The 26,744-nt window shown below is 41.3% G+C and overlaps 2 protein-coding genes across 8 annotated transcripts in view; one reads left to right on the plus strand and one right to left on the minus strand.

Moving 5' to 3' along the window:
• Positions 1-1,119: 1,119 nt before the first annotated feature.
• Positions 1,120-2,973, minus strand: LOC108037070. Its single transcript, XM_017113522.2, has 3 exons — positions 2,633-2,973; positions 1,870-2,567; positions 1,120-1,724 (listed from the first exon to the last, which is right to left on the minus strand). The coding sequence occupies exons 1-3, from the start codon at positions 2,808-2,810 to the stop codon at positions 1,431-1,433; spliced, it is 1,170 nt and encodes a 389-aa protein (XP_016969011.1). The 5' UTR covers positions 2,811-2,973; the 3' UTR covers positions 1,120-1,430.
• Positions 2,974-3,703: 730 nt separating this feature from the next.
• LOC108037094 (Down syndrome cell adhesion molecule-like protein Dscam2) overlaps positions 3,704-26,744 on the plus strand; it is a 47,413-nt gene continuing 24,372 nt past the window's right edge. For 4 of the 7 annotated variants that reach the window (XM_017113559.1, XM_017113564.1, XM_017113563.1 and 1 more), the window contains exons 1-6: positions 3,734-4,150; positions 11,968-12,352; positions 18,996-19,132; positions 19,878-19,999; positions 20,085-20,143; positions 26,394-26,470. In XM_017113559.1, coding sequence (XP_016969048.1) covers positions 12,301-12,352; positions 18,996-19,132; positions 19,878-19,999; positions 20,085-20,143; positions 26,394-26,470 — 447 coding nt within the window. In that variant the 5' untranslated portion in view covers positions 3,734-4,150; positions 11,968-12,300. Of the gene's footprint in view, positions 4,151-11,967; positions 12,353-18,995; positions 19,133-19,877; positions 20,000-20,084; positions 20,144-26,393; positions 26,471-26,744 lie in introns of all 7 variants that reach the window. The other 3 variants (XM_017113561.1, XM_017113562.1, XM_017113560.1) reach the window with 3 other exon arrangements.

Genomic DNA, 26,744 nt, shown 5'->3' on the forward strand with positions numbered 1-26,744 from the left:
ATTTTTTGATTAAAGATGCCAGAAGACATCGCCAACTTGACGGTCGGGGCTCTCCTTTTGTGCACTACTTTGTGGGGGAAAATTATGGAGCTCAACAAAAAAGGAAAATGTTGATAAAAGCTCTTGAATTTAAATTTCAATTTAATTCAAGTTTGGAAATGTGTATTTTTCCAACAAAATTAAGTGATTGATGCGGGGCAACTTCTCAAACGAAACTCCTCCCTTTTCAATATATTTTTATGATACTCAGGCTTATCTAGCTAAAATTTCTTCATTATTTTCCCTTTTTTGCCAAGCCAGCAAATGATTTTCTCATCCAGCAGCATGCTTCACTTTCAGTTTATTTATTGGCATTTAATACACAAAAACTTTAAGTGCAAACGAAGAGCTGGGAATGCAATTAAAATAACGAAAAGTGGAAAATGCAATAAACACTTCGATTGCCAATCGCAATGAAGTACAGGCGGCGAATTAACTAGATTAACTGAGCGATGGATGCGGCAGATCTGTTTGCCAGTTCATCGGGCATATGACAAATTCACAGCTCCCAAATGCAATTAAAGGCATTTGATTTGGAGCAGATTAAATCGAAACAATTCTGGAGAAGGACGAGCAAAGTGTGTTTTTTGCTGCCAGTTGTAGGCGATTTGCATTTTAAAATAATGACTACATAAAAAACTAGTTAAAAGTTGACAACAATGAAATGTCAAAAGCGTTGGAAAACTTTATGCCCCCATCCCCCCTTTCGAGTCTCGGGTAAACTTTTTTGTGTCTTTCTGTTTAATGCGACTCCGCCCCGTAGACCCACCTATTTTCCGAAACCCATCCTTTTTGCCAGCTCTGCGAAAGCCTTTTACCCCTTTTGTTTTGCCCGAACAATAACAGCAAATTTTTCTAAAATTTCATGTTGCCCTCTCTCTACTACATCCGCCCAACGCCCAACGACCTACGCCCACCGCCTCCCCCGACTGCCACGCCCCCGGGCTAAGCCCAGCCCAAGCTATTTGCAATTTAACTTTTTCCCCCTCATAAACAAAGGGGGAGTTTGGGGGGCAAGTCAAAACAGGGACACGTAGCCCAACTCGGCTTTAGTTTTTAGTTGGCTTTTATTAACTTTTGTCTCTGTCTGTGTTTTCCTGTGTATTGCCTGGCTGCGAGTGTGTGTGTGTTTTGTATCTGTGTAAGCTCTCCTCCGACATTTCCCCTTTTTTTTGGCATTAAAGTTGCACAATTACCGAGATTTGACACTAAGACGATGGCGGAGAGCCGGGGGATTCCCACAAACTGCTCGACCAATTTAGAGTAGTGCTCAAATTTCAAAAAATCAACAAGGGAAGCCATTCCTTGGGGTGGTTTGCCACCTATTCAGAACTGGTAATTCCCCCCCTCGCCCATCGTTCTGGTCAATTTAACTTTGGAGGATTGGGTCCTTAAGAGCTGTTCCTCTTTCTCTTCAAAAGCGGATCGGTGTTCCGGACCTCGACGAGCGAATGGTAGAAGCAGTCCGGCGGCGGTGAGATGTGGATGTACCAGAAGAAGGCGTGCACCAAGTCACTGGTGATCGCGTTCCGGATCACGGCATCGGCCAGCAAGGCGTATACGCCCCTGGCACGCAGCTGCTGCTTCCGGATGGCCATCAACCGACTGGTCCGGGCGGCCTTGTCGCCCCTGGTGTTGCTGACCACCGCGTGGTTGAAGTTGCAGAACACCTGATGGTAGAGGATCTGGATTGGGGAGAGAAATATCAAGGGTATTAGAAGATACTATTCAAGCCGGTAAATTTTCAAATTGCTTCTAAGGATCCAATGTCTTTTTCGAACACAGTTTCGTCCAAACTATGTTAAACGCAGAAAATACGTATCCGCTTACCGCAATGGTCAATTCGGCGATGGTCATGCTCCGGAAGTCCTTGCGGCGCTCCTCGGTGACCATGGCGAAGGCGAACTTTATGGAGGCGGGCAGGGCGAAGCAGGAGCACTGCTGGGCGCTCAGCAGGCGGTACAGCATTATCAGGCAGTTCAGGACCATCAGGCAAGCGCCCGGCTGCGAGTCCTGCCACTTGGGCACCAGCACGGCCCACTCCGCCGGATGGGGATCACCATTCTGGGCCACCATGCGGTAGGCAATCCACCGCTTACCGATGGGAGCCTCGAAATACGGAGGCAGAACCATCTCCGCTCCAAGAAATTCCAGGGCCAGGACGAAGTCGAAGCGGATGAGGCGCTGCCCGTTGCAGCCGCGCTCCGTGGCCACCACTTGGTGGACGAAGGGCACCTGGTTCAGGTTTAGCACCGAGTACTTGAGGTCGTAGACCAGTCCCGAGCAGGAGGAGCCCACACACTTGATCTTGGACACGGCTTTTTGCAGCTCCTGCTTTAGCAGCAGGTTCATGCTCTTGGCATTCACCGCATTCCCAAAGAAGAACGGATGCTGGGCATTGGCCCGGGAAAGTTCCACACTGCGTCTCCCCTCGTGGTAACTGGGAGTCACGGGCATCGGCAGTCGGATGGGCAGAAAGATCTCGAAGTTCAGTGGCATGTCCAGTCTCAAGTTGTCCACATAGGCGGCTACTCGTTGGAGGAACATGGATGAGATGCTGCCGCAAGGGAGCCGCTTGAAAATCACTGCTCACCTGTTCTGTGAAGCTGACCGAGGAGTCCTTTAAAAACCGCATTGTCCTCGAGCAACTGCTCCTGGATCGCAAGGGACAGCATACGCGAATCGTGGATGAAGCGATGGTGCTGCTCCTTGCTCACCGTGAACTGCATGGCCAGGTCCTCCATGAAGTCCAGAAAGTTGCACACCGCCATGATATCAAAATTTTCGATACTCCGTCAAAAAATTATTAAAATATTTTTCGAATATATATAGATCTCTACAACTAGCGCGATGTTTGGTATAAAAATAATTTGTACTAAAATATTATGTATCTAAAATAAAAAAGCAAGTTTTTTCGGAAATGTTTAAACACAGAACTGAACCCCTTTTCTTTTAACACTGACTTTTGAATGACAAGAAACTCAATGCTACTTTGATTCAATTATTTCTCTAGCCCATATATCGATTTGAATTAGTGTTGCAAAATAAGTATAACCTTAACTTATTTTGCAGCTAACTATTTACTTTACAAAACTCATTAGTGTTTATTACTTTCACTTTTTCTAATCCTTGTTAAATTTAACACACAGTGGTAGATATTTAACTTAAAATTAAAAATGACAATGTACATTAAATGTATTTTAATTAAAAATAATCTCAAACTGTCAGTGCTATTAAATATTTAAATATCAATAGCTGATAACCTATTATAGTAATAATTATTAGATTAAATTAAATATATAAATAAATATAAATATTAATATAATATCAATGTTGACCATTTTAAAAGCAAAATTAAACAATTTAAATTAATCTGTGCTGGTAACAATTAATTAAATAACTATCTAATAATTGCTAGCATACAGTGATCAAATAAATCATGACGTGAGAGTGGCGAGAGCTTCGCTGTGAATGGAGCCGAATGGAATCCAATTTACTACGACTTTACTACGCTCCTGTTGATGCTGACTCGGATTGGGATTCTGCGCAGTACCTCCAGCATCCACTGCCAGGTGGGGATTGGAATGCGGGGGTGCACATGGCGATGTGGCCACTATGGCAACCTGCATCTGCACAAAAATCCTGCGGGACAGCGCAATCAGGACTCAGTTGCTGTTCGACGTTGCTCGCGTGCGGTTGTTGTCTGCTCCTTTTCCTTTGGCAAGCGAGTAAGTGCTGGAGCAAGCGAGATAGGGCGAGGTGCGAGGGAGAGACAGAGAGACCTGTTATCAGAAAAGCAACAAAAACACAAAAAAGAACACCGAAGAGCGCGCCGTCGCAGTTGTTGTCGCCAGTTGTTGTCGTTGTCGTTGTCAGTGTCGCAAGTGCAACTCGCAACTCGCAACTCGCAATTCGCGTTGCAACAGCAACAAGAGAAGCGGCAAACGTGCGTGCCATATATTTATATACATACATGCCCCCTATATACAGTGCCGGCCAAAAGTGTGTCCGTGTTTGTGAGTGCAACGTGAGCCGGCCGCCAAGACAACGAAAAATCTGCCAAGTATGCAACCGTAAAAATCGCGCTTGATAATGTTGTGTCTAATGAAAGGTGTTAGCCCATCCGAATTTTCCCCATCTCCTCACTAACCGCCTTGCATGCGCGCAAATTGAAAATAAATTGAATTGCAGCAACGTGCTAAAATTTGAGAGAAACAACAACTGCAACAACCTTGTTTTTAGCTCTATTTTTTCGTGTTTGTTGCCTTTGCCTCGAGAAGTGGAAAAGTGCCTTCCCTCATGTGAGAAAATTGCATGCAAATTTGCTTAGCTGTTGATGTCTTGACGGGCAGATAAGTGTGTTGCATCAAGAAATTGAATGGGTTTATTTTGGGGGGTTTAATTCGGCAAGGAGATTGCTGAATCGGCGGTGATTGTGATTACGTACCAATATAATTTACAAAGGAAGTGGTACTGGTAGTGTTAAAAGTATTTTTTTGTCTTTCCCTAATAAGTTTTCAGAATATTATTGGCATTTTGAGTCATTTTATTGGTTATTAAATGATTGAATTTTTGTTAAATTTAACTTAGTTTTTTGATGTTGTCCAAGTTACAAAGGAAAATTTGTTGATGTTTAACAATTGGTTTATTTATAAATATATTTTGTAAGTGGTGAGATAGAAGCTGGTTTGCCGTATGATTGTAATAATAATATAATTATCACGGAAATATAATATTTCAATTGAAAAATACGAGATGCAATGCACATTTGCTTCTATATTCCTTTTTGAAAAACTCACAGTTACTGTATATCAAATTCGTTATAATTTTAGGAATAATTATTTGTAAGCATTACCAATACCTATGGTTTTAAAGATTGAACACACTACAATTTACTTTGTAGGAAACCGGTTTATTTGATGATTTTATGTTATTAAAATGGTGAATTTGCAATTGGTTTGAAAGCAATATTAAATATAATAAATTGAAAAATATAAAATGCAATATTCATTTACTTAAAGATATATGCTAAGTTCGTAGATACTGTTCATCAAATTCATTTTAATTTAAGGGACAATTATTTTTGGTTAACATTAACAATATCTATTTGCTTTAAAGATATATAATATGTGTTGATGACATATGTTGACTTTGCAAGAAAGTGAAACGCATTCTTGAACAGTTCCTTAAATATTTGCACTGTATGAATACCGCAATAAGTGTTCCATATGGCCGTAGTCCTTTTCTGAGTTTGCCAGGTCCCCCACCTCGGCTCATCAATAAGGCATAATGCAATCCTGTTTCCTGACTACCTGGACTGCCTTGAGAGGCCAACTTCCGTGGCTCTGCTCCTTGCTCCTCATTCCTTGCTCCCTAGTTCCATTCAACCCCCTTTTGACAAGCTGAAGACACGTTTAGCAACGCTTTCACGTAGCAGTCGTCCCCTTTTCTGGTCTTCTGGCCTTCTGGTTCGCTGCTACTGGCACTCTCGAGCTTTCTGCTAATTGCCGCTTAATTGTTTGACATTTTCCCCGTATTGTGTTGAGGGCAAATGGCATTTATTTATATTTCTTTTGTGCCGGGGCATCTTGCTCTCGTTTCGTTTCGTTACGTTTCGCATGCAAGCAATTAGCAGTCCTGCGTGCGCTCTTCTATAGTGCCTATATACTCCTCCGTCTTTGTGTATGTGACTATGTGTGGCCGGTACCTCCTACATATGTAAAGCCAAGACCGGCCGGCTAATGCAGTGAGAGAAACGGGGTGGGGGGTGGCCGGCCTATTGATTTTATGAACGAAAACTGCAGGATGCCTCGTGAGCGGGAGAGAAGCTGCAACTATTTTGGCCGCTGCCGCCATGACAAACTATAAATCTGTCTGTGCCGGCATATACTCGTGCGGATACTCACTCGCTTCACTATATGTGTACATATATATACATATCTAGATATATATCTGGCATATCTGGCTTATAGTGCAGAGGGTATTGTTGTTGTTCGTGCAACTGCCGCTGTGCTGCACACACAAAATTTATCGATTGCCGCATACACACATGTCGCATGTTGCAGCCTCTGTTGCTGATGTGTAGTAGTAAAAATGGCTCGTATTTCATGCGTTTCACAGCGGAAGTGACCAGCACACACACACACACACTCGTGCGTAGTAGTTGTAGTAATAGTAGTTGCCGGCATCCAGTTTTGGTTTATTTAAATTTTCGGTCACTCTCTCTTCGTCTCTCCCTTTCGCTCTCTCTCTCTCTCTCTCATTCCATCGGATATTATGTATTTTTGGGTGGTCAGGCAAGCAACTGCAACAGCTGCCCGCAGTGCGTATACGCAATTTTTGAATTGCCCCACGCTGCGAATGCGCAATCTGGCGCCTAAGCAGCAAAATATGAACCCATCGGGCAAATAACGGCCTGCCACTGCTACTGACATTAATTAGAAGGCGGCACAAGTTTCACTTTTACACCCACCCACACTGATCCATCATTTTCCACAAAAGTCACGTACGACTTTTTTCCGGGGCCAACTCAAGGAAATTTTCCTTCCTGCATTCCACTTTAACCCAGAAACAAAAATGGGGGACTTGAGAGTAAAGGGGTTTTCTGAGCTGTGCTAGGTTAAAGTTTTTCTGTGTAACAAATTAAGAAATCACTTTCCCCCCGCGCCGCATACATATGCAGCGGAAATTGAGACGAGATTGTCGAGGGGCAAAAAGAAAAATGCCAAAGTTGCCAAAAGTTGAGAAATGATATTTTGTTTGGCTTCATATTTTATTCATACTTAAGCGACGGCTCAGTGCCTCTGTGTTTATTTATGCAGGCAAACATGCTTTTGATTGGCGTGTGACATTTTAAGCGCGGGTCTGGCATTTCAAAATTATTCCTGCGGGTCGACTGCTCATGATTGATGTGCAGCAAAACGTGGGGTGAAAAAGTCTTATCCTGAGTTTCACTGAGACACGCGAAGTCGAGTGTCTGGAAAGGTCGAAGTTGATTTGATTGGCAGCTAGAAGAGGAAGCCCTCCAGTCTGCGGGATAAAAATAATTAAAAATGGCAAAAGTATTCCACTTGTGCTATTTGCTGCTTTTCCAAAAATATTTCTGCATAACTTACTACTCACATTTGCATTTCCCTGGGCCGCCTCATGATTATTTTGGCTTCCAAAATATTTTCCTCGAGGTACTCATGCACTGTTTTTTTCCCGTTTTCCGTTTGGTTCATATTTTACTTAACCCAATATTCGGCTCGTTAGCCAAGAGGAAACAAAAGACCATAGTAACGGGCCCAGGAAAAATCACTGAGCAACCAGCAACTACGGCAAAAACAAAAACAAGAGCTGCCAGTAACCGAAACGTGTTGGCATCAGCTGCTATGTGGAAAAAGTTTATGACTTTAGACCCATTTTGTGTACATCCCCTCTGCTGAACTCAATTTTTCCCCCTGAATCACGGCAGCGTGGACTTACCTTGGGCCCAGCTGGAAAAGCTGGGGAAAGCGGGGAAGGCGAGGAAAGCTGGGAAAGCTGGGGAAGCGCCTTCTGCCCTCCGTCTGTCCGTCTGCTTGGCTGCTGTTTTTAAATGATTTTTATGTGCACTTCAGTGCAAGAGGGCCCCCCCTTTTCGCCCCCCGTGCTTTCTATGTTGTATATATGCATATAATTTCTTGCACAATTTTGTTGCTGGCTTTTCATTTCACAGTTTGTTATGCATTTCTGGCTCGACTCTCTCTCTCCCAGTAACGCTGGTTTTTCGCTGGGCTTGTTTGTTTGTTGCTTCATGCCTTTGCTTTATTGATTTTCCTCCTTTTTTTTTAGTTTCGCTTCTATTTCCACTCCTCTGGTTTTTTGTGTGTCTGCTGCTGTTTCTTTATTTGTTTGTTTGTTTGCGCCCAGCCGGTCGGCCAGTGTTACAATGCAACAGACGACAGCCGGTTGGTCATTACAATTCCAGCTCGCTGTCCAATGTCCCCTGGCCTCTATCCACTATCCACTATCCTTTATCCCCAATCCTCTGGCCTCTGCCCCTTTGTTTTGCCAGCCGAGATTCCCATGCAGAGGCTCCGGCTTCTCCGGCCGGGCTCTTTGCATTCTATTGATTTTTTGTGCCTCTGCCAGCAGCCGCCAGAGACGCCGTAAAAAGTCATTAGCGAAGGGGGCAGGCCCGGCCCTCGAGTGCATAATGGCACAATTTAAATACGGCTGCGGAGAGGAGCGGATCTGCCATGTGAATGAACCGTGAACTATGACCGGCTGTGGCAGCTTCTGGCCTGCTCTGTTTAGCGCTTAAAGTGTTGGGATTTTACATGCCGGATGCACAAAAGGGTTAAAGCATATTCTGGTATAGAAAAAGTATGCTAACTTGGGGATTTCTGAAAATGTCAGCGGTCTTACAAAAGCACCGACATGTAGGCAATGAAAACTAATGGGGATACTAAAAGCAATTGATAAACTTTTTAAGGAAATTCTAACACCCCTACCGATAAATTACAAATCTGATAAAACTACTTGCTTTATTTAATAGAAACATTTCATGTTTAGAAACTGGTTTTAAAGTACATATTTTAGAAAAACATCACATACTTTATTTTTGTAAGATCCATAGTTTTATTTCTTAAATGCCAATAAAACATGAAAAAAATATTACAACTAATCAGTAGTAATATTATATTTTAATAATTGCTGTATATCTAAATCTAATAAGTAAGTTTTTTTTAAAAGCATGTCTTAAATCACTCAACAAATAACAGAAAAATTAGTTCACCAAAGTGCAACCTATATAAAGGTACACCCTCGTTATTTACACATGGCTTTTGCAGGTCGCACATGTTTTCTATTTACCCACGCAAAACAATAAGCTGAAAGCCATTTGATTTTGATTTATTGACGCACGTAGCAAATAAGGGAGTAGGGACGGTCGAATGGGGGCATGCAACAAGCGAAACAGACTCCAGACATGATAGAAATCGATGGCATAATGATTATCTATTAAAATAAATCACGTATTTGGCAGACGATGGCTGCCGTATGGCGGCAGACCAGACGAGAAAAGTCCGGACCCGGCCAAGCGTTGAAGTCTATAAATTGCACTTGTCTTGGCCTCCTCAGCCCCATTCCCATTCCCATTCCCATTCCCTCGGCCACGTCGTCACATGGGTAGATGGGTGGATGGGAAGATGGCTTCGGAAAGGGCAGCCTTTAATGCATTTCGCCGGCACAAATTGTCACAGACAGAGAGCAAAAGACCGAGCAGACAAAGTAAAGTGTAATATAAATAAATCGAAGCTGACTTCAAGTGTTTAAGCCGTTGGCAAAGACGCCCGGGAAGCAGTTCAAAGGCAGGGCGATGAAATAGGAGAAGAAGCCGCTTACAAAGGCGGCTCACAAGAGCATTCCCACTTTGATGCAATCATGCCCCTTCTGATTGGGTCGCAGACAAAGTTTGCTCAACCATTGAAGCCCATTTAAATGTTTAATATAATGTCTAGTCTTTCAACGAATTTTCTACAGAGCATTTTATTTGATCTAAGCTTGGAAAACTACCAATGTCTTGCCTTCAACAAAATTTCTAACAGGGCAACGTGGCGTGTGCGTAACATCTCCGTCGGGAAATCTCCTAATCGGTCGTTTTTTACTGTGATTGGTTTGCATTGGCTTACATATTGGACAATGTGGAGGGTGCTTTATAGTTTCGGTCTACTCCATGACTTCAATATTCAAATTAAAATTTTCATAGCACTCGCGTTAATAAATGACCTTTTTTTATTTTTTGCAATCTTATTTAGGCATATAATTAGTTGCAGACTAATTTATATAATTAATCAACCCACATAATTAATTTATTAATTTACTCCAGCTATATGTTAATAGTTGTGATACAATTTAGTTGTGATTACAATTTCCCAATTTAATTTATTTTTTTTTACTTTTCAAAAGAGGTTTCCACACACAGTGAAACTCTAGTTGGAAAAGCTGCTTAGGCTTGCAATTTTGATTTTTTGCTGTCGCACTTTAAACTAATTGCCGGCAATTTAGCAAACGTTGGCAGTGCAATGCGGCGAATGCGTAATATTTATGTCTGTTCGCCTTTTGCCATCCGCCGTGTGTGCGAGCGAGTCCGTATCGCTCCGCTCTTTTGTTTGCCAGTGTTGGCATGCCCAGTGCGCACATTTGCCGCATAATTGCCAAGTCATGATTTTTTACACACCAAGAAGAGCGGAGATGGAGAAGAAAAATACAACAAGTAACGAAGGAAATAAACGAAGCATTTTCACCAGCATTTTCCCCTCCCTCACCCCACGAACTTTTCCATCCATTTTCCTCCCATTCCGGCTGCCCGACAGCCATTGTCTGTTCCAGCAGTTTGCTGATGATATTCGCACTGGGCATAATTTCCATGTTGCTTAAGCGGCATTTTGTTGTTACAGCTCGTATACCCTGCTGTCTGCTCCCCAACACCCCCCCTCCCCAGCCGCCACTGTGCTTTATCGTTATTGACAGTTTTATACGTTTCTTTTTTATCTCCTTCGTATCAAGTTGTCCTGTTCCTGTCCCTTTTGCATAGTTTCAAGTTTCGGCAAATATCGTTTGGTTCGTGTCGCATTTTTTTTTGCTCCCTTTTCGTTTTTACAATGTCCAGAAGTTTACCTTGGGGAGTCGTCTGGCTTTGGGGATGGATCCTGTCCTGGCTGGCCACAGGAAAAGTTAATGTAATGCCAGCCAGGCAATACAATGCAGGGGATGTTGCGGGGGGAAGGACGCCCGATACCCAAACTCATACACATACGCGTGTTTTAGCATATTTTTGTCATATTTTGCATCTCGCCCCCAGATACTCGGCTGCAGCCGCAACTTCAGATGAGGATGTCAGCACTTCAGTGGCAACTTATGGCGCTCCAATTTCGCGCTGATGCATAATTTTTTCGCCTTCATCTTCTCGCATAAAAATGCGCTCAAAGGGGCGCAAAGCCGAAACCCGGAAAAAGGGGGAAAACTATAGGGAGTCACAGCGCCAGCTCTACCACTATCCTTTTTCCGGGTCTCGAGAATGAGAAAAAATTTGTATGCACCATAGAAAATTGTCAATTTTTTTGAAATGCAAAAAATTAATGTTTGGAAAATGTTGTGTATAAGAAATGTTTTTGATTTGATTCTGCAAATCATCAATTAAATTATAATTAATAAAGCAGTAAAGGTCTCAGGTTTTATCTTTGAGGACAGAAAAGTATTTAATAGCTTGTTGCAGAATTAAATTTAATTGATTTAAAATCTTTTTAATATGAAATAATCACTAATTTTAATTTTTTTATTAAAAAACTGGCTAAATATGTATACATAACTTCAAAATATATATATTTTTAGTGTGTATTACAATTCAAATTTAATATAGTCATTTAATTAAAACTTTCAGTTATTTCTTTGTGTGTTGTTTGCATTGTTGTTCCGGATTCGGGAACTGCTATATTTCTCCAAGTGGTTCATCTGTGTTGAATGGGTGTGCGCTTTGTGGCGCTGACTTGACATGATTAATATCCCCCCTGACATGCGGATCGCAGTTGACTGACTGTCGTCAAGTGAAATCAAAAGCAAAGGCAGCAGCTCCATTAACCACATCAAGGCAGCTTTAAGCCATTTACATGAAAAGGGTCTCCAAGGCAAGACAAAATTCAGACAACGATGAAAGCTCTAGTATTTTTAGTACCATGGCAAAAAGGAAATTAATTAAAATGAATTTTTGGGAATCCATTTCTTCATAAAATGACCAAGATCACATAGAATCTCATTTTATTTGGTTTTTTGGGTTTATCAAATATTTTTAAAAATAATAAGAAAAAGCAGATTTAGTTTCGTATCGAGAGGCAAAGTAAACACACGCGTTTAAAATGCAGCCTTTATATTTGCATGCAACAATATATTATATTTGTCTTTTAGGCAAAGCACGAGCATTAAAATCACTGGGCGCATAAATCTCTGCCATCGCGTTCGAAATTCTAATTTCCGTGGCGCGTAATACGGAAAATAAACAAACAACAAGAACAGCAATAACAAAAGCATCACCAAAAACAAAGTTGAGCCAGAAACCATTAACATTTTCAGCTTCAATCACAGCAACGCATTTGTGGATGTGAGAAAGAAATTAAATAACCGAAATAAACAGAGCGAACGCGAACCAAAACGACAGCAATAACAAACAAATCAAGCGAAATTCGGCATTTAAAATCCAGATATAAAAAATGTAATGGAAAGCATTAGTGCTCATAAAAAATGGATTTACACAGCCTTTTTAAGGCCATCCTGATCCTGTATGTCATCAGAGGTGAGTACTGCCAGTCCGTTTTGTTTGTTTCCATTCCCATAAAACACAAAAACTCTAATCGATAGTATAGATTCGATTCGAATTAAATGGCATTTGCTAATGGAGGGGCAATGGGGCCCCTAGAGCGAAATAACCATCGATGGTATAATAGTTGAATCACCGACAAATTTATATTTCTATTGATAACCAATTTCTCAAATTCAGTTTTTAATATTATATGATTTCTTGTTGTCTCTGCCTTAAAATTGGTTAACGTTTTTATCTTGCCAACAAATTTAACAGCTTTTATAGATGCAAATCATTTATTGAAAGTTATTTTGTAGCTTACAAAAATAAAAACCAACAATCTTTGCCATCGATAATATTACCGATGTTTTGCCAGCTCTTTTCCCTTTATTTTACACCCATTGCTTTGCCCACAAAAGTATGCAATTAAATTTGCAACATAAGCCCAAGGAACAAGGAACTCAAGGGGGGGTGGTTGGTGGTTGGGGAATGGAATTGAAAAGCGAAAAGCATTTCAATTAACGCAGTGCCATATACGTAACGTACATACTATATATCGCCGTTAATGAGCGCCTGCCGCTCAACTTTCGCGAGTAGACAAAAGACGGGCGAAGTTGCGGAGTTTGTGCCATAAAACTGAATTATTGAAAGGCACACGTTTCACTTTTGTTTTTGTTTGTGTTGCGTTTGCGTGGCGCTCAAAGAAACGGAGTCAACAGCAAAAGTTTGCATGCCGGGACATCGAGCAGGACGAGCAGGAGTCACACAGGAGCCACATTTATGAAACTTTCTGCCGCTGGCGTGGCTCGACACTTCAAGGCACACACACTCACAGAAGCGGTCACAGAGCGGGGGGTGGTGAGGGGGCCAAACAGGCTGGATCAAATGTTAATTGCAGTTTTCGAGCCATAATTAGAGATCCTCATTGTCTAATGTGTCACGGCATTTAGCAACCGAATACGTCTGCACCCACAGCAAGTGCAACTCCAAGGAAAAGCTGCGGACAGGAGCGACTAACCCCAGCTAAACAAATGCACAACTAGCGGAGTGAAAGAAAATTCCTCATCAGCACTGCACTGACAGAAAAAAGTTACAGGGGTAGTTCAATAAAAAAATTTTGTATATGTTAATATATCAAAAATTGAAAGACCAAGACCAAAGAAAGGTTTTATCGGTTCCGAGCTGGCTTAACTGACAATCATTTTTAGCCAGCTGTGGTTCTAAATTTTTTGTGAACCAAATTTCCCATTTTTGACAAGTTTATTTTCGTGATATGTATTTTTATATTTTACAGGCTTGAATTAAAATTGATTGAACATATTATCAAAAGTTCTACAAAGTATGACCTTCCATATAAAAAAACGAAATTTGACACTTTTATTATTATTGAAAATATAATATCAATAAAATCGTTTACATTAGAAATGTTTTATTTTCCTTTTATCGCTTTTTAAGTACTTATTTATAAATGTTATCTTTTCCTTTTTCGTTTAGCGATATCATGTAAGGATTAGCTAGCTTACATATTTAATATTACTAGACCTTTTAGAATTTATAGTAATAATTAGACCGCAGACTCCTTGATTTGCTCTGTGTAGCTTTGAATAGTCAGGTACGGAACAGGCCCTGGCGGGTGGGAAAAAGTCTGCTTCGCACAAAGAAAGCCGGCCCAGAATCCCCTGGCTTTGGCTAAGACACCCCGCCCAGATTGCTTACTTCCCGCCAGTCCGCTCCTGTGAGCTGCAGCTTCTATAGCAGCTCCTGCAGCTCCTTCTGCTCCTGCTGCTCCTGCTGCACTCCCCCCGCTTCACACCAAGTTCAACAACACGCCCTCGAAATGTGAATGACCTCGAATGTCACGTTTGCTAAGCGCATGAAAGCAGTGGGCAATGGGTGGGCTTGGGGTTGATTTTATAAGGGGTTCCAGGGCTTTCGGGGCGTTCGGGAGCCCCCCTCCTGGCGGTTCGTCACATCGCAGCGCAGCAGGAGGGCCAAGATTATGCAGCTTCTGGCTCCTGACTGCTGACTGCTATTTTATGAAACAAAAACAAGCCCGAAGAAGCAGAGCCAAAGGCAGGCGGAGAGCTTTTGTGAGGACCTGGCAACATTGTCCAAGGAGGAGACCGGGCTTAAGTCCAAAGCATGCGGAGCATAATCAGCTTCATCATCAGTAGAGGCAGCAGCAACATCAACAGCAACAGCAATAGCAATAGCAACAGCAACAAGCTGTAAGCAAAGAAAGGCCTTTACTGTCACAGTCAGCAGCAACATCGGATCCGACCAGCAGCAACATCAGCCCGCAGCTTAGCCATGGATGGAATACAAAGCGCCAGGAAAAGGACGATGAAGATGACGAGGACACGGTCGTGGATATGGACATTGCACTGGCGGGGGCACAGTCGTTGATCTTTTGCTGATAACTTTGGCTTTTCGAGAGTGGCACACAAAAAAGCATGGAGAGTGAAGGGCTCGTCAAGGAAGTGTTGCGGGCACAAAGGCTGGATGAAAATCCTTAAGCCCAGACTGGCAACGCAGCTTAATTATTTTCGCACAGAAATGCAGCCTGCTACTTGCAAAGTGCAGGGTAAATGCGAGTTCGGATAATGAGATTGCCGGGGCCAGATACCATTCTTTTTCCAGTGTCTGTCGGGGCTTAAAACATTCAAGCTTTCAATTTGAGCAATTTTCTTGTTTTTCAGCTTGTTTAGTCAAAGCGAGTCAAGTTGGAGCAGGAAGCCCTGGCGTGCCCTACGTGCTGTGACCTAAGCAAATACACTTTACACTCAGGTCCTGGCGCACACACATCCGTGGAGTATTCCGCTTTGTTGCGCACCCAGACAGATGAAGATTCCGCTTCGACATCGCATTAGTCGGGGCTTTTAAGCAGAAAAATGCGTGCACTTGAGGGCCACCTCCTGAAAGCCCGGGGCACCCGGAATCGCCTGAATCCCCAGAAACACCCGCCCTCCATCACTCATCCGACCCGTTTCCCTGAGCCGTGTGCTACTTTAAATATTAAACACTGCCTACTTTTCGGCTGCCTGGATCAAATTCTCTTTTGACTATGGCCGCATTCTCAATTCCGCCTTTTTTGGAAATTTTCAATTTCATTTAAACCTAGCGATAAAGAACGTAACCAAAAAGCGTTTCGGTGATGAATTTTCAAGAAAAGTCTGTGGGAATTTGAAGAATATAAAAATCTAAAAGTAATGTCACCGGGAAAAATATTTTGTATATATTTAATAAGCTGAAGTATGTTACCAATGGAATTTCAAACATCATTAAAAAACAAAGTAATGATAATATATAATGATATTATTTTATTGCTTATAGAGGGAACCTTGCGAATAAATAACGTTAGTAATGGTAATAAATTGAAGACAAGTCTAACAAGTTTAATAACTTCTTAAAATAAATCTAAAAAAAACGAGCAAAATCTTTAAGCTTGTGATGCGATTCTGATCCATATTCTGTAATTTTGCAAAACCTAAACCCCCATTGGAATCTCAAAAGTATTTTGCAAAAAGTCTTGTGAAAGTGAAAATCGGAGCACGACTCCGTACACTTGTACATTTTTATTTGTCAAGCCATTTCCCCTGCCGCCGCACAAAACAGAGGAGCAGACAGCAGATACTCGCGATGGAGATATAGAGCCGGCGAAGACAAGTCCCCTTCTCTCACGGCATATGCAAATCAGCTTTAATGTTACTGCTCTTGTTGTTCAGCGATTTTCTTCTTCTCTGTCGCGAAATTGCGTTTTCATTTAAATAGCGTGCGGGAAAAGTTTTTCTGATTTAGTGTGCGCTTTGAAGCTGGCAACTGGAAACTGGCAACTTCATTATTATTTGCAGACACTTTTCAAAAAGATTTTTCCGCTCGCTTTGTTCCGGAGAAGTAAACGTAATGTGAATTAAAATCGCCATTCCACGGGTTGCTTTTCTGTTTTCCGAATCTCTTGGATTTTCTTCTTAATTAAGCAGGGCTACACTTAAAAAATGTTTAGGTAAGATTAAAAGAAGTATGAAAGAAAGTACTGAAAAGTTATCCCTGCGGTTTATAGTAAGGCATATACATTTTGGAATATTTTTAGTAATCTTTAAAGCGGATTTTAGTTCACTAGAGACATCAATTATTTTTCTCTGTGCATCTTGGGGCTGAGTAGTCGCCGTCGAGTTTGAGTTGAATCTTTTGCTGCTGCTGCTCATTTGCATTTTGTCTGCTCGCCTGTCAGCGGTCCTCCTTTTCTTTCGGCTCCTCTGTTTTCCAGCTTTTCTTCGCCCATTTTCCATCTCCATCGGCGGGCTCATTCATTTCCTTTTTGCATCTCAGCTTCACGGCAATTTTTAATGATCCGTGATAATGATGCAGGCTGCCGCTGGCACTGCTAGTTTCATTTAGTTTTCTATTATCCAGCTTGCGCGTTTCCCTGCGCTTAATTGATTTTAGCTGGGGAAAATGTGCGCGGCACTTACATTAATAAGCGCCACTTTCACAGCCAGCTTCCTTGATTGACGGGGCTGACAAATCGAGTCGAGAGCTTCTGTTCCTGAGCCATCGCTTACGGGCCACTATAGCCATTGTCCAGGACTTGGCCAGCAGGAACCCCATGAAATGTGGGACACTTCGATGACAGTTTGCGCCTGGGCGAAGTGCTCTAATTAGCTGCAACTTGTCTCGGGCCTAAGACAAAGTTTTAATTGAAATCCTACCTGCAAATCTCAATCATCCTGGGAGCCCACACACACACACATACACACACTCACACGTTCTGCCATTAAGCTGATAGAACAAAATAAAAAGCACCACTCTTCGGATGGATAATTAAATTTTCATTAGACCGTGTCTGGCGGAGTAAAGTTTTGGCCGGGGCGAAACTTTATCTTAAGTGACTTAAGAACTAAAACTGCAAATTTAATGCGCTCCCCCGTCGTCATGTGGCAACCGCTGCAACTTGCGGCAAACACTTTTTACTTTCCGCAAACATTTTGCCTTTCTTTTCCCAGTCTGTCTTTTTTCTGCATCCTTTTGCGGCGCATTTCCTTTGGGCATTGCAGTTGACAGCGTGTTGCCAGGCGGAGGAAAACCAGGACGTCGACGATATGAAGGGATCCTGGGACAGGGGGGAGGGGCGTTTGAGGTGGTATGGGGCGGAACCGCAACGAAAGTGGCACAAACTTTGCTACACTTCGGGGCCTGCAACCAGGAGGAGCCCGGCCGTCGTTATCTACCGCCTAATGCCTTTTTGACAAAACAATTTTTCATATTATTGCTCGACTGCGGCGCTGCTGGGGTTGAAAATTGCTTACAAATTTAGTGTTGCATACTTTGCGGCTGCTGTTGTTGAAAGTGTCACAAGGAGCAGAGCTCCTTGCCAAGTCCTGTTGCCAGGCTGGTCGGGCCAACTGCCAAAGAGGGATTCTTGAAGTGACAGAAAGTGATAGAAAAGTCTCAGAGAAAACCAACATTCGCCACAAAAACCAATGCACTCTGGGAAAAAGTACCCGGCCATTATCACTAGAAAGTGTTCAAAGGAATTGTCAATTATCTGTATATCAGCATCAAGCTGATTTTTAAAAATATATATAATTATCTATTTGTCACACACTAATGAAAAATCATTAGTTATTACATATTTATATATTTTTGAGAACAATATTTATTGGTTGAGCTTAAGACTTAGAAAAGCATCTCAAAAATGTTGAATAAAAATGAATACATTAATAGGTAACTTAGGGATAATAATTTTTGTTTATAACAATTAGCTGATATAACAAAAATAGTTGACGGGGATGAAACTGAAACCTGTATTGTTTAAATTTAAAAGAATTTTTGGTAACTTCTTTTTTTTTTGGCTAATTAAGTATTTTATCATCAAGTTTCTGAATAAAAAATTTGTAATTCTAAGCTTTTAGACACCCTATTCACTAGAGATTATTGTAGCAACTTTTACTTATTAAGGGGTTAACGCTATCACTTCACCCATACATTTGTGGTAAGCAAGCAATTTTAAACTCCTCAATTTCAAGACGATTTCTAAGTGTAGGTGGAAGGGCGAAAGTCCTACGATAAATTATTCATGTGTCATAGTGAGCTCACTCGGTGCACATGAATTTCTGGGCATTTTCTGGACAGGAGACAACGCCTTCGCTTGTCCGACCGCACTGCTCCTGGGCTGGTGTCTCGGAATGAATAATAAATAAGACATAAAAGCCGCATCAAAAGCAATTTTAAAGCATGGCCGAAATTATGCAATGCTCAGCGCCTGGTGAAGCAATTAGAGGCGGGCTTTTGTGGCCGGCGACCGCAACAATGGCCGGCAGGTAAAAAGCAATTGTCTCCGCAGCAGCCTTTGTTGTGGGCCAACGGCACTCACGACGCCTCATTAAAATTTAGGCCAAGCCCCCAGCCCCCAGCTGCCACGCCCACTCAAGCGTAATGGTCGGGGGAAAAAGCCAAAAGCCGCTGGCATGCTCGCTACTTAATTTCGGAGGAGAAAAGTTGCCTGGTCTAACAAAAATTGAAATTAACTTTGGCCAACACACTCACACAGAACGCCTCCATTTAATTAAAATTTTAAATTTACCGAATTTCCCCCGAATTTCTCTCATTTTTCGCCACGTTTTCTCTCTTTTTGCAGCCGAGACCAGCCAGATTGTAAATGGACTGGATCTGCAGGGACCGATTTTTCTCCATGAGCCACCGCATCGCGTCGAGTTCTCCAACAATTCGGGCGGACTCATAGAATGCTCGGGCCACGGAAGTCCCCCGCCGGAGGTGAGAACTTCCTTCAACTTCCTTTCTTCGCAGGACTTGGCTCCATTCTCCATTCCCTCCTCGCTGCCATTTAATATTGCTGTTTAATTATGCATGACTGTGCGGCATTTGGCTCCGCTCATTTCCAAGTTAATTGACTGGCCAACAAACAAATGCTAAACGCTCCCTCTAACACTCAACGAAATTTTACTTTGTACTTTAATAAGAAACCTAACGGAATATAAATTTCTTTAAAATATTTATCTTTTAAAAATATTCGTTTTTGTACAAACATTTTTTAATCGTTTTCGTAAGGTTCTTTGTTAAAGTTGGTTATACTTAGTCAAATTTTAATTCCACACTTTTCTTTTTTCAAAAATGTATTTTAAATTTTATCAACCTTAATTTTGAATTCAGAGCAAGTTATTTATTTTATATATATTTTTTTGTTTTCTAAAAGGTATCCTATTTAAAAAACCAATTAGCTTTAATGCAAATAAATTGTATCATGAAGTAATAATGTTTGCTTCTGTATTTTGGCTGTTTTGTACCTTTTTTTTTAACATATTAATATTCTTTTCACGTCCTGACTTTTGACAAAACATATATTTACTTATTCAGTCGTTTTGTTTTGTTTCATTATTTAATATTATTTTCACGTTGTTTATATTTTGCTTATATCTTCAGCGTATACATTCATTATGTAACATTTTTGGAATATTTTTTTGAGTGCCCTTCTCACTCCCCTTGTGTTTTTCTCACCCAGGTGGAATGGACCCCCATCCCGCCGCAGCAGGACATGGTGTTCCAGCTCTCCAACGGCAGCATGATGTTCTATCCCTTTACGGCCGAGAAGTACCGCCACGAGGTGCATGCCACCGTCTACAGGTGAGGCCAGAAATAAGTTGCCACCTCCTCGCAACCACCCCTCCCCACAGATTGATTGTTAATCCTTTGTCCTTTAAACCGGCAGATGCAAACTGCGCAATTTGGTGGGCACCGTGCTCAGCCGAGAGGTTCATGTGCGCGGCGGTAAGTCGAAATAAATTTTAATTAATTTACGTAAAACACGACCAGCAAGCGGGGAAAAAAAAACACTGAATTTATAGCCACCGAGTTGATTTGTGCTGACGAAGTGAGTTTGGCTTTTGGCGCTGTCGTTGTTGTTGTGGTTGTTGAAAACTTTGGCCTAATTGGAAAGTTTTTCGCGCTGCCCAAAGCCGCCCAACTCCCACTTTCGCCCCTATTCCCATTCCCGTTCCCATTCCCGATCCCGATTCGAAACACCACCCCAATTTTGCCGAGCAGAAGCCTAAAAGCAGGCAACGCAAGTTTTAATTACTATTGCTGCCGGCAAATGCTGTCGGCCAGGCGCCATCTCCTCCCTCCTCCCTCCTCATCCACTTATCCCCCAAAACCCACTACTCTTCCTCCAAATGCCATCGTAGCCAAGCGAAAAAAATGGTATGCTTCGCGCTAATTTGGCGCCTCAGTGTGTGAGAATTGACTGCGTGGAGAATACCCTGACGTTAATAGGATATACGGAGTCACCCATGCACTATGGGGTTTTTGACCACTTTATGTGGCATTTAGTCATTTTTTAAAAGTGCTCTAATTAAAAAAAAAAAAATGGGAGTGCATTAACAGAACATCAAACTGTTATGCCTCATACTCAAAATGTTAATACTTAACAGCATATGTTAGCATAACAGCTGTAAAGTCAGCTGTTGCATCCAAAAGCATCAGCGCTAAGTTTGCAATTTTTTCAAAGCGTTCTTTGAAATTAATTTATTCGTGTAAACACCATTTGAAAAGAAAAAACAAATGGAAACTGATCTCACAGGCTTGTACTATATGTTAAATGTATTAATTGCTTAAATTATGTGTGTTTATACTAATATTTTGTCATTTTATAAATGCACCTTAAGCTGAATTTTTAGGAATAAATTTCAACTTTGGGAAGAGTTTTGAAATAGAAGTTTGCATTAGTTTTCAATGCGTCCAAGTGTATGTTGTAGCTTTGTCAATTCTGAGCAAAAATCTGTTAGTCTTATTGTGCACTTTTCCGCACTATTGGTGCAATTTGAATTTTTCTTAGATAACCTCACTTTCTCCAACGCCGACATGGTTGCTGTTTGGAATAGCGAGAAGAGCCGGCTTGAGCAAGAAAAGGCTATACAATGTTTGATGAACAAATTATTTATAATATGAGGATCATTTTGATATGTTTGTCCTGTCAGTTGCCCGTCAATTTGGACAAATTCGAATCATTTTGCCTACAAACTGTTGAATTGATAGTCGATATGTATCCGTGGCTCCCGATGAGTTTTGAGTTTGATGAAACTTTTATAGGCATGGAGCAACAAATTTCAGCTCCTTAAATTTCATTAATTTTTTTTAGTTTTAACCGATCGTTCCTATGGGAGCTATAGGATATTGTTTCCTGATCCAAACGATTTTCACACTATATGTGCCTAGGGACAAACAATGACGATTGGTAAAGTTTCATGTCGATATCTCCAAAACTGACCGAGTTATTAATTAATGCCACAAAAACAGGCCAAAAACCCCATAGTGCCATGGAGTTGCCATTTGCAAAAAGTTTGCTAGATATATAGAATAATTAATGACTTATACACAGACAAGAAAAATGCATTATTATAATAATTATTTATAACAGGTTACAAAACCCAAAAACCACTAACTGTCATTTTGAAAATAAGATAAAAACTGCTTAATAAGATCGTAAATAAATTTAATATGTTAAATCAAGCTGTAAGGCCAATAAAATATAGTTGGGTTAATTATTTTAATGAGATTGCGTAAATATGTAAGACAAACTAAACAAATATTCTTTAGTCAAAAAGATTTTATCTCTCCATTCAATAAATAAAATATAAATAGAGAATTCAATAGTCTTTAAAGACAACCCAGCCATCAATATTCCGATAGCTGGGGCAGAAAATTCAATATTCATGTTATACGCTCCCAAAAGCGCCGTCTAACTGCCCCGAAAAACTTTCTCATTCTTCGCTAAACTGCATTAATGAACTGAAACTCGGCCAGCGAGGCAATCATTTTGATTGCCATCACATGTCGCATAGATTTTGCGGCTCATTGGGCGCTTCCACTTGGCCAGAAAGGCAAAGGGAAACAAAAATTAGCCATGGCCATAAAAGATATGCCATATAAATGGGTTTCGGGCTTTGCCAGAGACCAAAGGCTAATCCTCAAAGGGTCCACTTGAGTTTTGGGCTGGCGTTTAATTAACAGGGGAAAAAATACGGAAGGGCCAAGAGACCACGGGAAGTCAGTTCAAAGCGAAACAAATGGCACAAAGTCGCAACCGCAGAGATCTAAGATAGAGTCGGGACCCACGCATACATACATATACATATACATGTGTATGCAGCAGATACTACATACTACTACACCATGCGTAGCCTTTTGTCCATGCAAAGTTCTAACGTCCGGCGGCCATTTTTCAGCAGCTAACTCAACGTTACGTATACGCCATGTCCGCTGGCTTATTTTATTTGCGGTCTCCCTGGGTTTTTGGGGCCCTCAGTCCTTCTGTGCGCCACGTCCTCTTTGTTTCCGCTTGGTTTTTATGTGCGCCAGAAATTGTTTTTTCCCCCCGAATTTCGTGGCGAGAGCTTTCCGCTTGAACAATTTGACAGCGCGTAGATTTGGCGCAAAACGTTTTGCCTAATTTGCAAAAGTTCTAGCAGAATCTGCGATCTCTGTTGGCCAGTAATTCTGTTGCTAATGTGAGCGTTTTGGTTGGAGTCGCCGTCTTTAATTGGCAGCGCTTAGTTTGATGCGGGGTCTTGGAATTTGTAACTTGGAGCTGGGAACTGGGAACTTGGAAAACCCAGGAACTTGAAGGGACTTGGCTAAGTGCGCGTAATTAGCGCAACTTTGCAGCAAAAACCCTTGACAAATTCCCCCCCATATATATTCAAGTCAAGCTTAAACGCAATTGCTGGCATTTGGTTTTGTCAGGCCACAGGACATCACCCCCTCCCATCCCCTCCCCTCCCCTCCGCCATACTATTCTCCGCAGAACTTCTGCTGACAGTGATGAATGATGCTGGGAGCCACAAAGTTGCCGCAGCCACGACTTTTCATCGCTGACTTTTCCTGCACTTTTGCATTTCATCAAACAAAGCACACAGGCACCCTGAGATAGACGACCATGCATAGGTACTGCGGATACCTATCCCATGCATATAGAAAAGTCCTTGGCACATCCTTGCAAGATTTTGCGCAAAGTTTGTGATTGAGCTAGGAAAGTTTGTTCGGCTGCCGCTGGCTGCTTGTGTATGAAACCTGCGTAATTTGTTTCTAATTAGTTGAATGCACATTGTGTAGGATGCTCCCTCTAAGTTCTCCCCTGATTCCCCTTTCAACCGGCAACAGGATACGGAGTTCAGAGAGTTTTGCATATGAAACTTCTCATTTGCGTGGAAAATGTAAATTGGAACAAAAAAAACTTTGAAAAAAGCCCAATAGTTATTTTTTCGTCCTTCGGTAACATGAAACTTTAAATTATGGAGCTCCTTATTATCTTAAATTATTTGATATGATGGTTAGCGTCTGATTTACCTGACAAAAATATAATTATTTTATATGAAAGCAAAATATATTAAAAGCAACTAATATATAACTGTTTTTTCTTCAGTAACATATCAAAATTTAATTTGCAATTTGAAAATTCAGAGACTTGGAGCATTTTTATGTTAGATTCGTGTTAAACATTAAGCACTAAAAAATTTTTAGGAAATTGCTCTTTTAGCAGACAAAAGCACCCACGATAGAAATAAGAAATAAATTGTTAGGTCGTGTTGCCTTTAGCATTGTTAAATTCCTCTGTATTATGATTGAATCTAAGTATTTTACAATAAAATTATTATTCAATTATATATTGAGAAAATAAAGAATGAAAACGATTCTTTTTCCAAAAAGAAAGAAATTCCCTTAAAATTGTAGATTAAAACTTTTGATTTTTTCCATAGTGCACGAGTCACATTGAAATCCGTATTTGCAATCAGAACCCCATCAAATGATAATTTAATAGTCGGAGTGCCAACCGCAAAAAAATAAACATTCCGGGGACGGGAGAAATCCGAACAATAACTGCAAATCAGCGAAGACTGGCATACCAAAAGCATCTTTCCGGCACGCACATCATAAACATAAATTTCCCACCCCAAAAAAACCCAAACCCCTCCGCAGGAAAAACTTTTCCACACACAAAACAAAACGGAAATGAATTTCCGCATAAAATCCGAGTGCAGCGAATGTCGCCCGCTCTCTTTTTTTTGCACTTACTTTGTGCGGCGACTATAAACTTAGCTTTCATACTTACTTTCCTGCCCAGCTGTCCTGTTCCTGTCCTGTCTGCCCCCACCCCCAGCCCCCCTATCTTTGCCCCTCTCCACCCCCCCCAAAACAACATTGTAGGGCGCCCCTGTCCTTCAGTTTCGAAATTTCCATGCAAAATGCAACATGAAAGGCGAAAAAACTTTGCCGTTGCTGAAAATAGAAAACTCTACAACCAAAAAAAAATGAAAAACCCAAAAGGAAGTGCACAAAAAATTGGTCGGTTGTTCGGGAGTCTGGCAATACAAATAATGAAGATACAAAAACAAAATTGTACTAAACTACACAGGGCGGCCAGAGGAATTATAATAAAATGTTGTCACAAAGTTTTTTTTAGTCACTGTTATAGCACCAGCAAGTCAAAAGCAACAGCAACAACAACAATAACAACAACAGCTGGGTAGAAAGCAAACAATAACAACAACTTTTCAAATTAAACTTTTATCCAATTTTAGCATATTAAAGTTGGCAAACAAACGCCGAAGCGGAAAAAGCCAAGCGTGGGCAGCATTTGAGAGCGGTTTCAGTTTGGATAAGTTCACGATGCCGCTGGGCAACGACCTAATCTATTTACGATTAGCCCTCGCAGGGGAATCCCCGAAAGGGGCCCAACAACACAGGAACGCACTTCACGCAAAACAGTTGGCAATCGCCTTTGTCCGTCTTAATTAATTTGCCAACTGCCAGCAACAACTAGACCTGAGCTACGCTTTTAACTGATGCAAAACATTTGGCAAGTCGCACAGTGGTTTGAAGGCTAGCAAAATATGACCCTATGATTCTTATGATTGTGTTCTTATTTATTTACATATGTAAGCCTGTCAAGCTTCAAATTATAGAACGTACTTAGAGGAAAACCCAATTGAATCCCAAAAGCATTTAATCTCTCTTAAGAGGGTAGGAGGTCAAAAATGTTGTTTTTTAACTACTAAAAATATTCAAATTTTAATTTATATAAAAGACAAATTAATACTTATCCGTTTGACAAAAATAGTGGCTCGTTCTCTGCGCTATTGAAAAAAATCGATTGTTTAAACCTTTTAAATTAGGTTGCCCTCTTAATAAGCAAAATTGTTATAAAACTTGTCGAAACCAAAATCTTTTTAGAACTTAAATAATTAAAAAAGTATTTTTCTTGAAAAGTCCATTCAATTCATTATTTATGTTCCTTTACCTTAGATCAGTTTTTATTATTAGGCAGTAATACATAATAAAATAAAACAAAAATAATATTAAAATACATTCTATTCTTTTGGCACATCCATTTTAATTTAAAATGCTTTTTACCCCTTCGACCACTGTGCTGCCACACTTCTGTCATGGTTAGGATCCTTGTCATTCTTAATTTCGCGCTGAGCCCGCGCCATGGACATGGACAGCGAAAAAATCTTTAACTCAAATTGTTAAATCCAATTTTTTCACGGCCTTGTCACACGCCCCCGCCGCCTGTCTCTGCCTCCCATTCCGCCCCCTTTCCTCCGCCCACGGAACAACCTTCGTCTGGCTGACAAACGGCAACACTTTTGTAAAGTGTCACAATGTGTTCTACAAGCTGGTGGGGCAGCGGGGCTTTTTTGTCCGGGGGATGACTGCTGAACTTAATGTGGCACATATTTCGGATGTCGCAGCCAAGCGGATCCCTTTTTTTATGTGGTCCTGCCACATTAAAAATTAAAACTCACACAAAAAACACAATACAAAAGCAAATGCGAGGTCCTTTAGCTAATAAAAACAAACTGGCGGGGGGTTGCGAAACATAATTGTTTCGGTTTGTTCTTGAACTGAACGGCCGCAGATGCTGCCCACGTCGCGTATACGCAATATTTCAGTCACACAGCCATATTACCCTAAAAAGCCAAAGCAATTTGCATAAAATATGCTTTTTAATTCGTTACAGTCGTCAACCAGAAGTACGCGGTGCAGGTGCACGACGAATACGTGATGACGGGCAACACGGCGGTGCTAAAGTGTCAGGTAAGCGGGTATTTTACGTTGTTTTTTCTCGCAGTGCAGCCCACATCCATCAGCCCCTGTCAGCGGGATTTAGCCCTGCCTTTGGGCGGCCAGTGAAAGTGGCCGAAAGCAGGCGTCGCCACTGCACCGCAAAATTCACTTAGCCCACAAATCTCATTTATTCCATACCCACCCGTAACCCGTAACCCGCTAACCGTAACCCGTAAACCCCAAAAACCGCCCCTGGAAAATGCTCATCAAATTTGCTTATCTCACACCCCGCCACGTCGACTGT

The sequence above is a fragment of the Drosophila rhopaloa genome, unplaced genomic scaffold (genome assembly GCF_018152115.1).
Source record: "Drosophila rhopaloa isolate 14029-0021.01 unplaced genomic scaffold, ASM1815211v1 contig_163, whole genome shotgun sequence".
Lineage (NCBI taxonomy): Eukaryota > Metazoa > Arthropoda > Insecta > Diptera > Drosophilidae > Drosophila > Drosophila rhopaloa.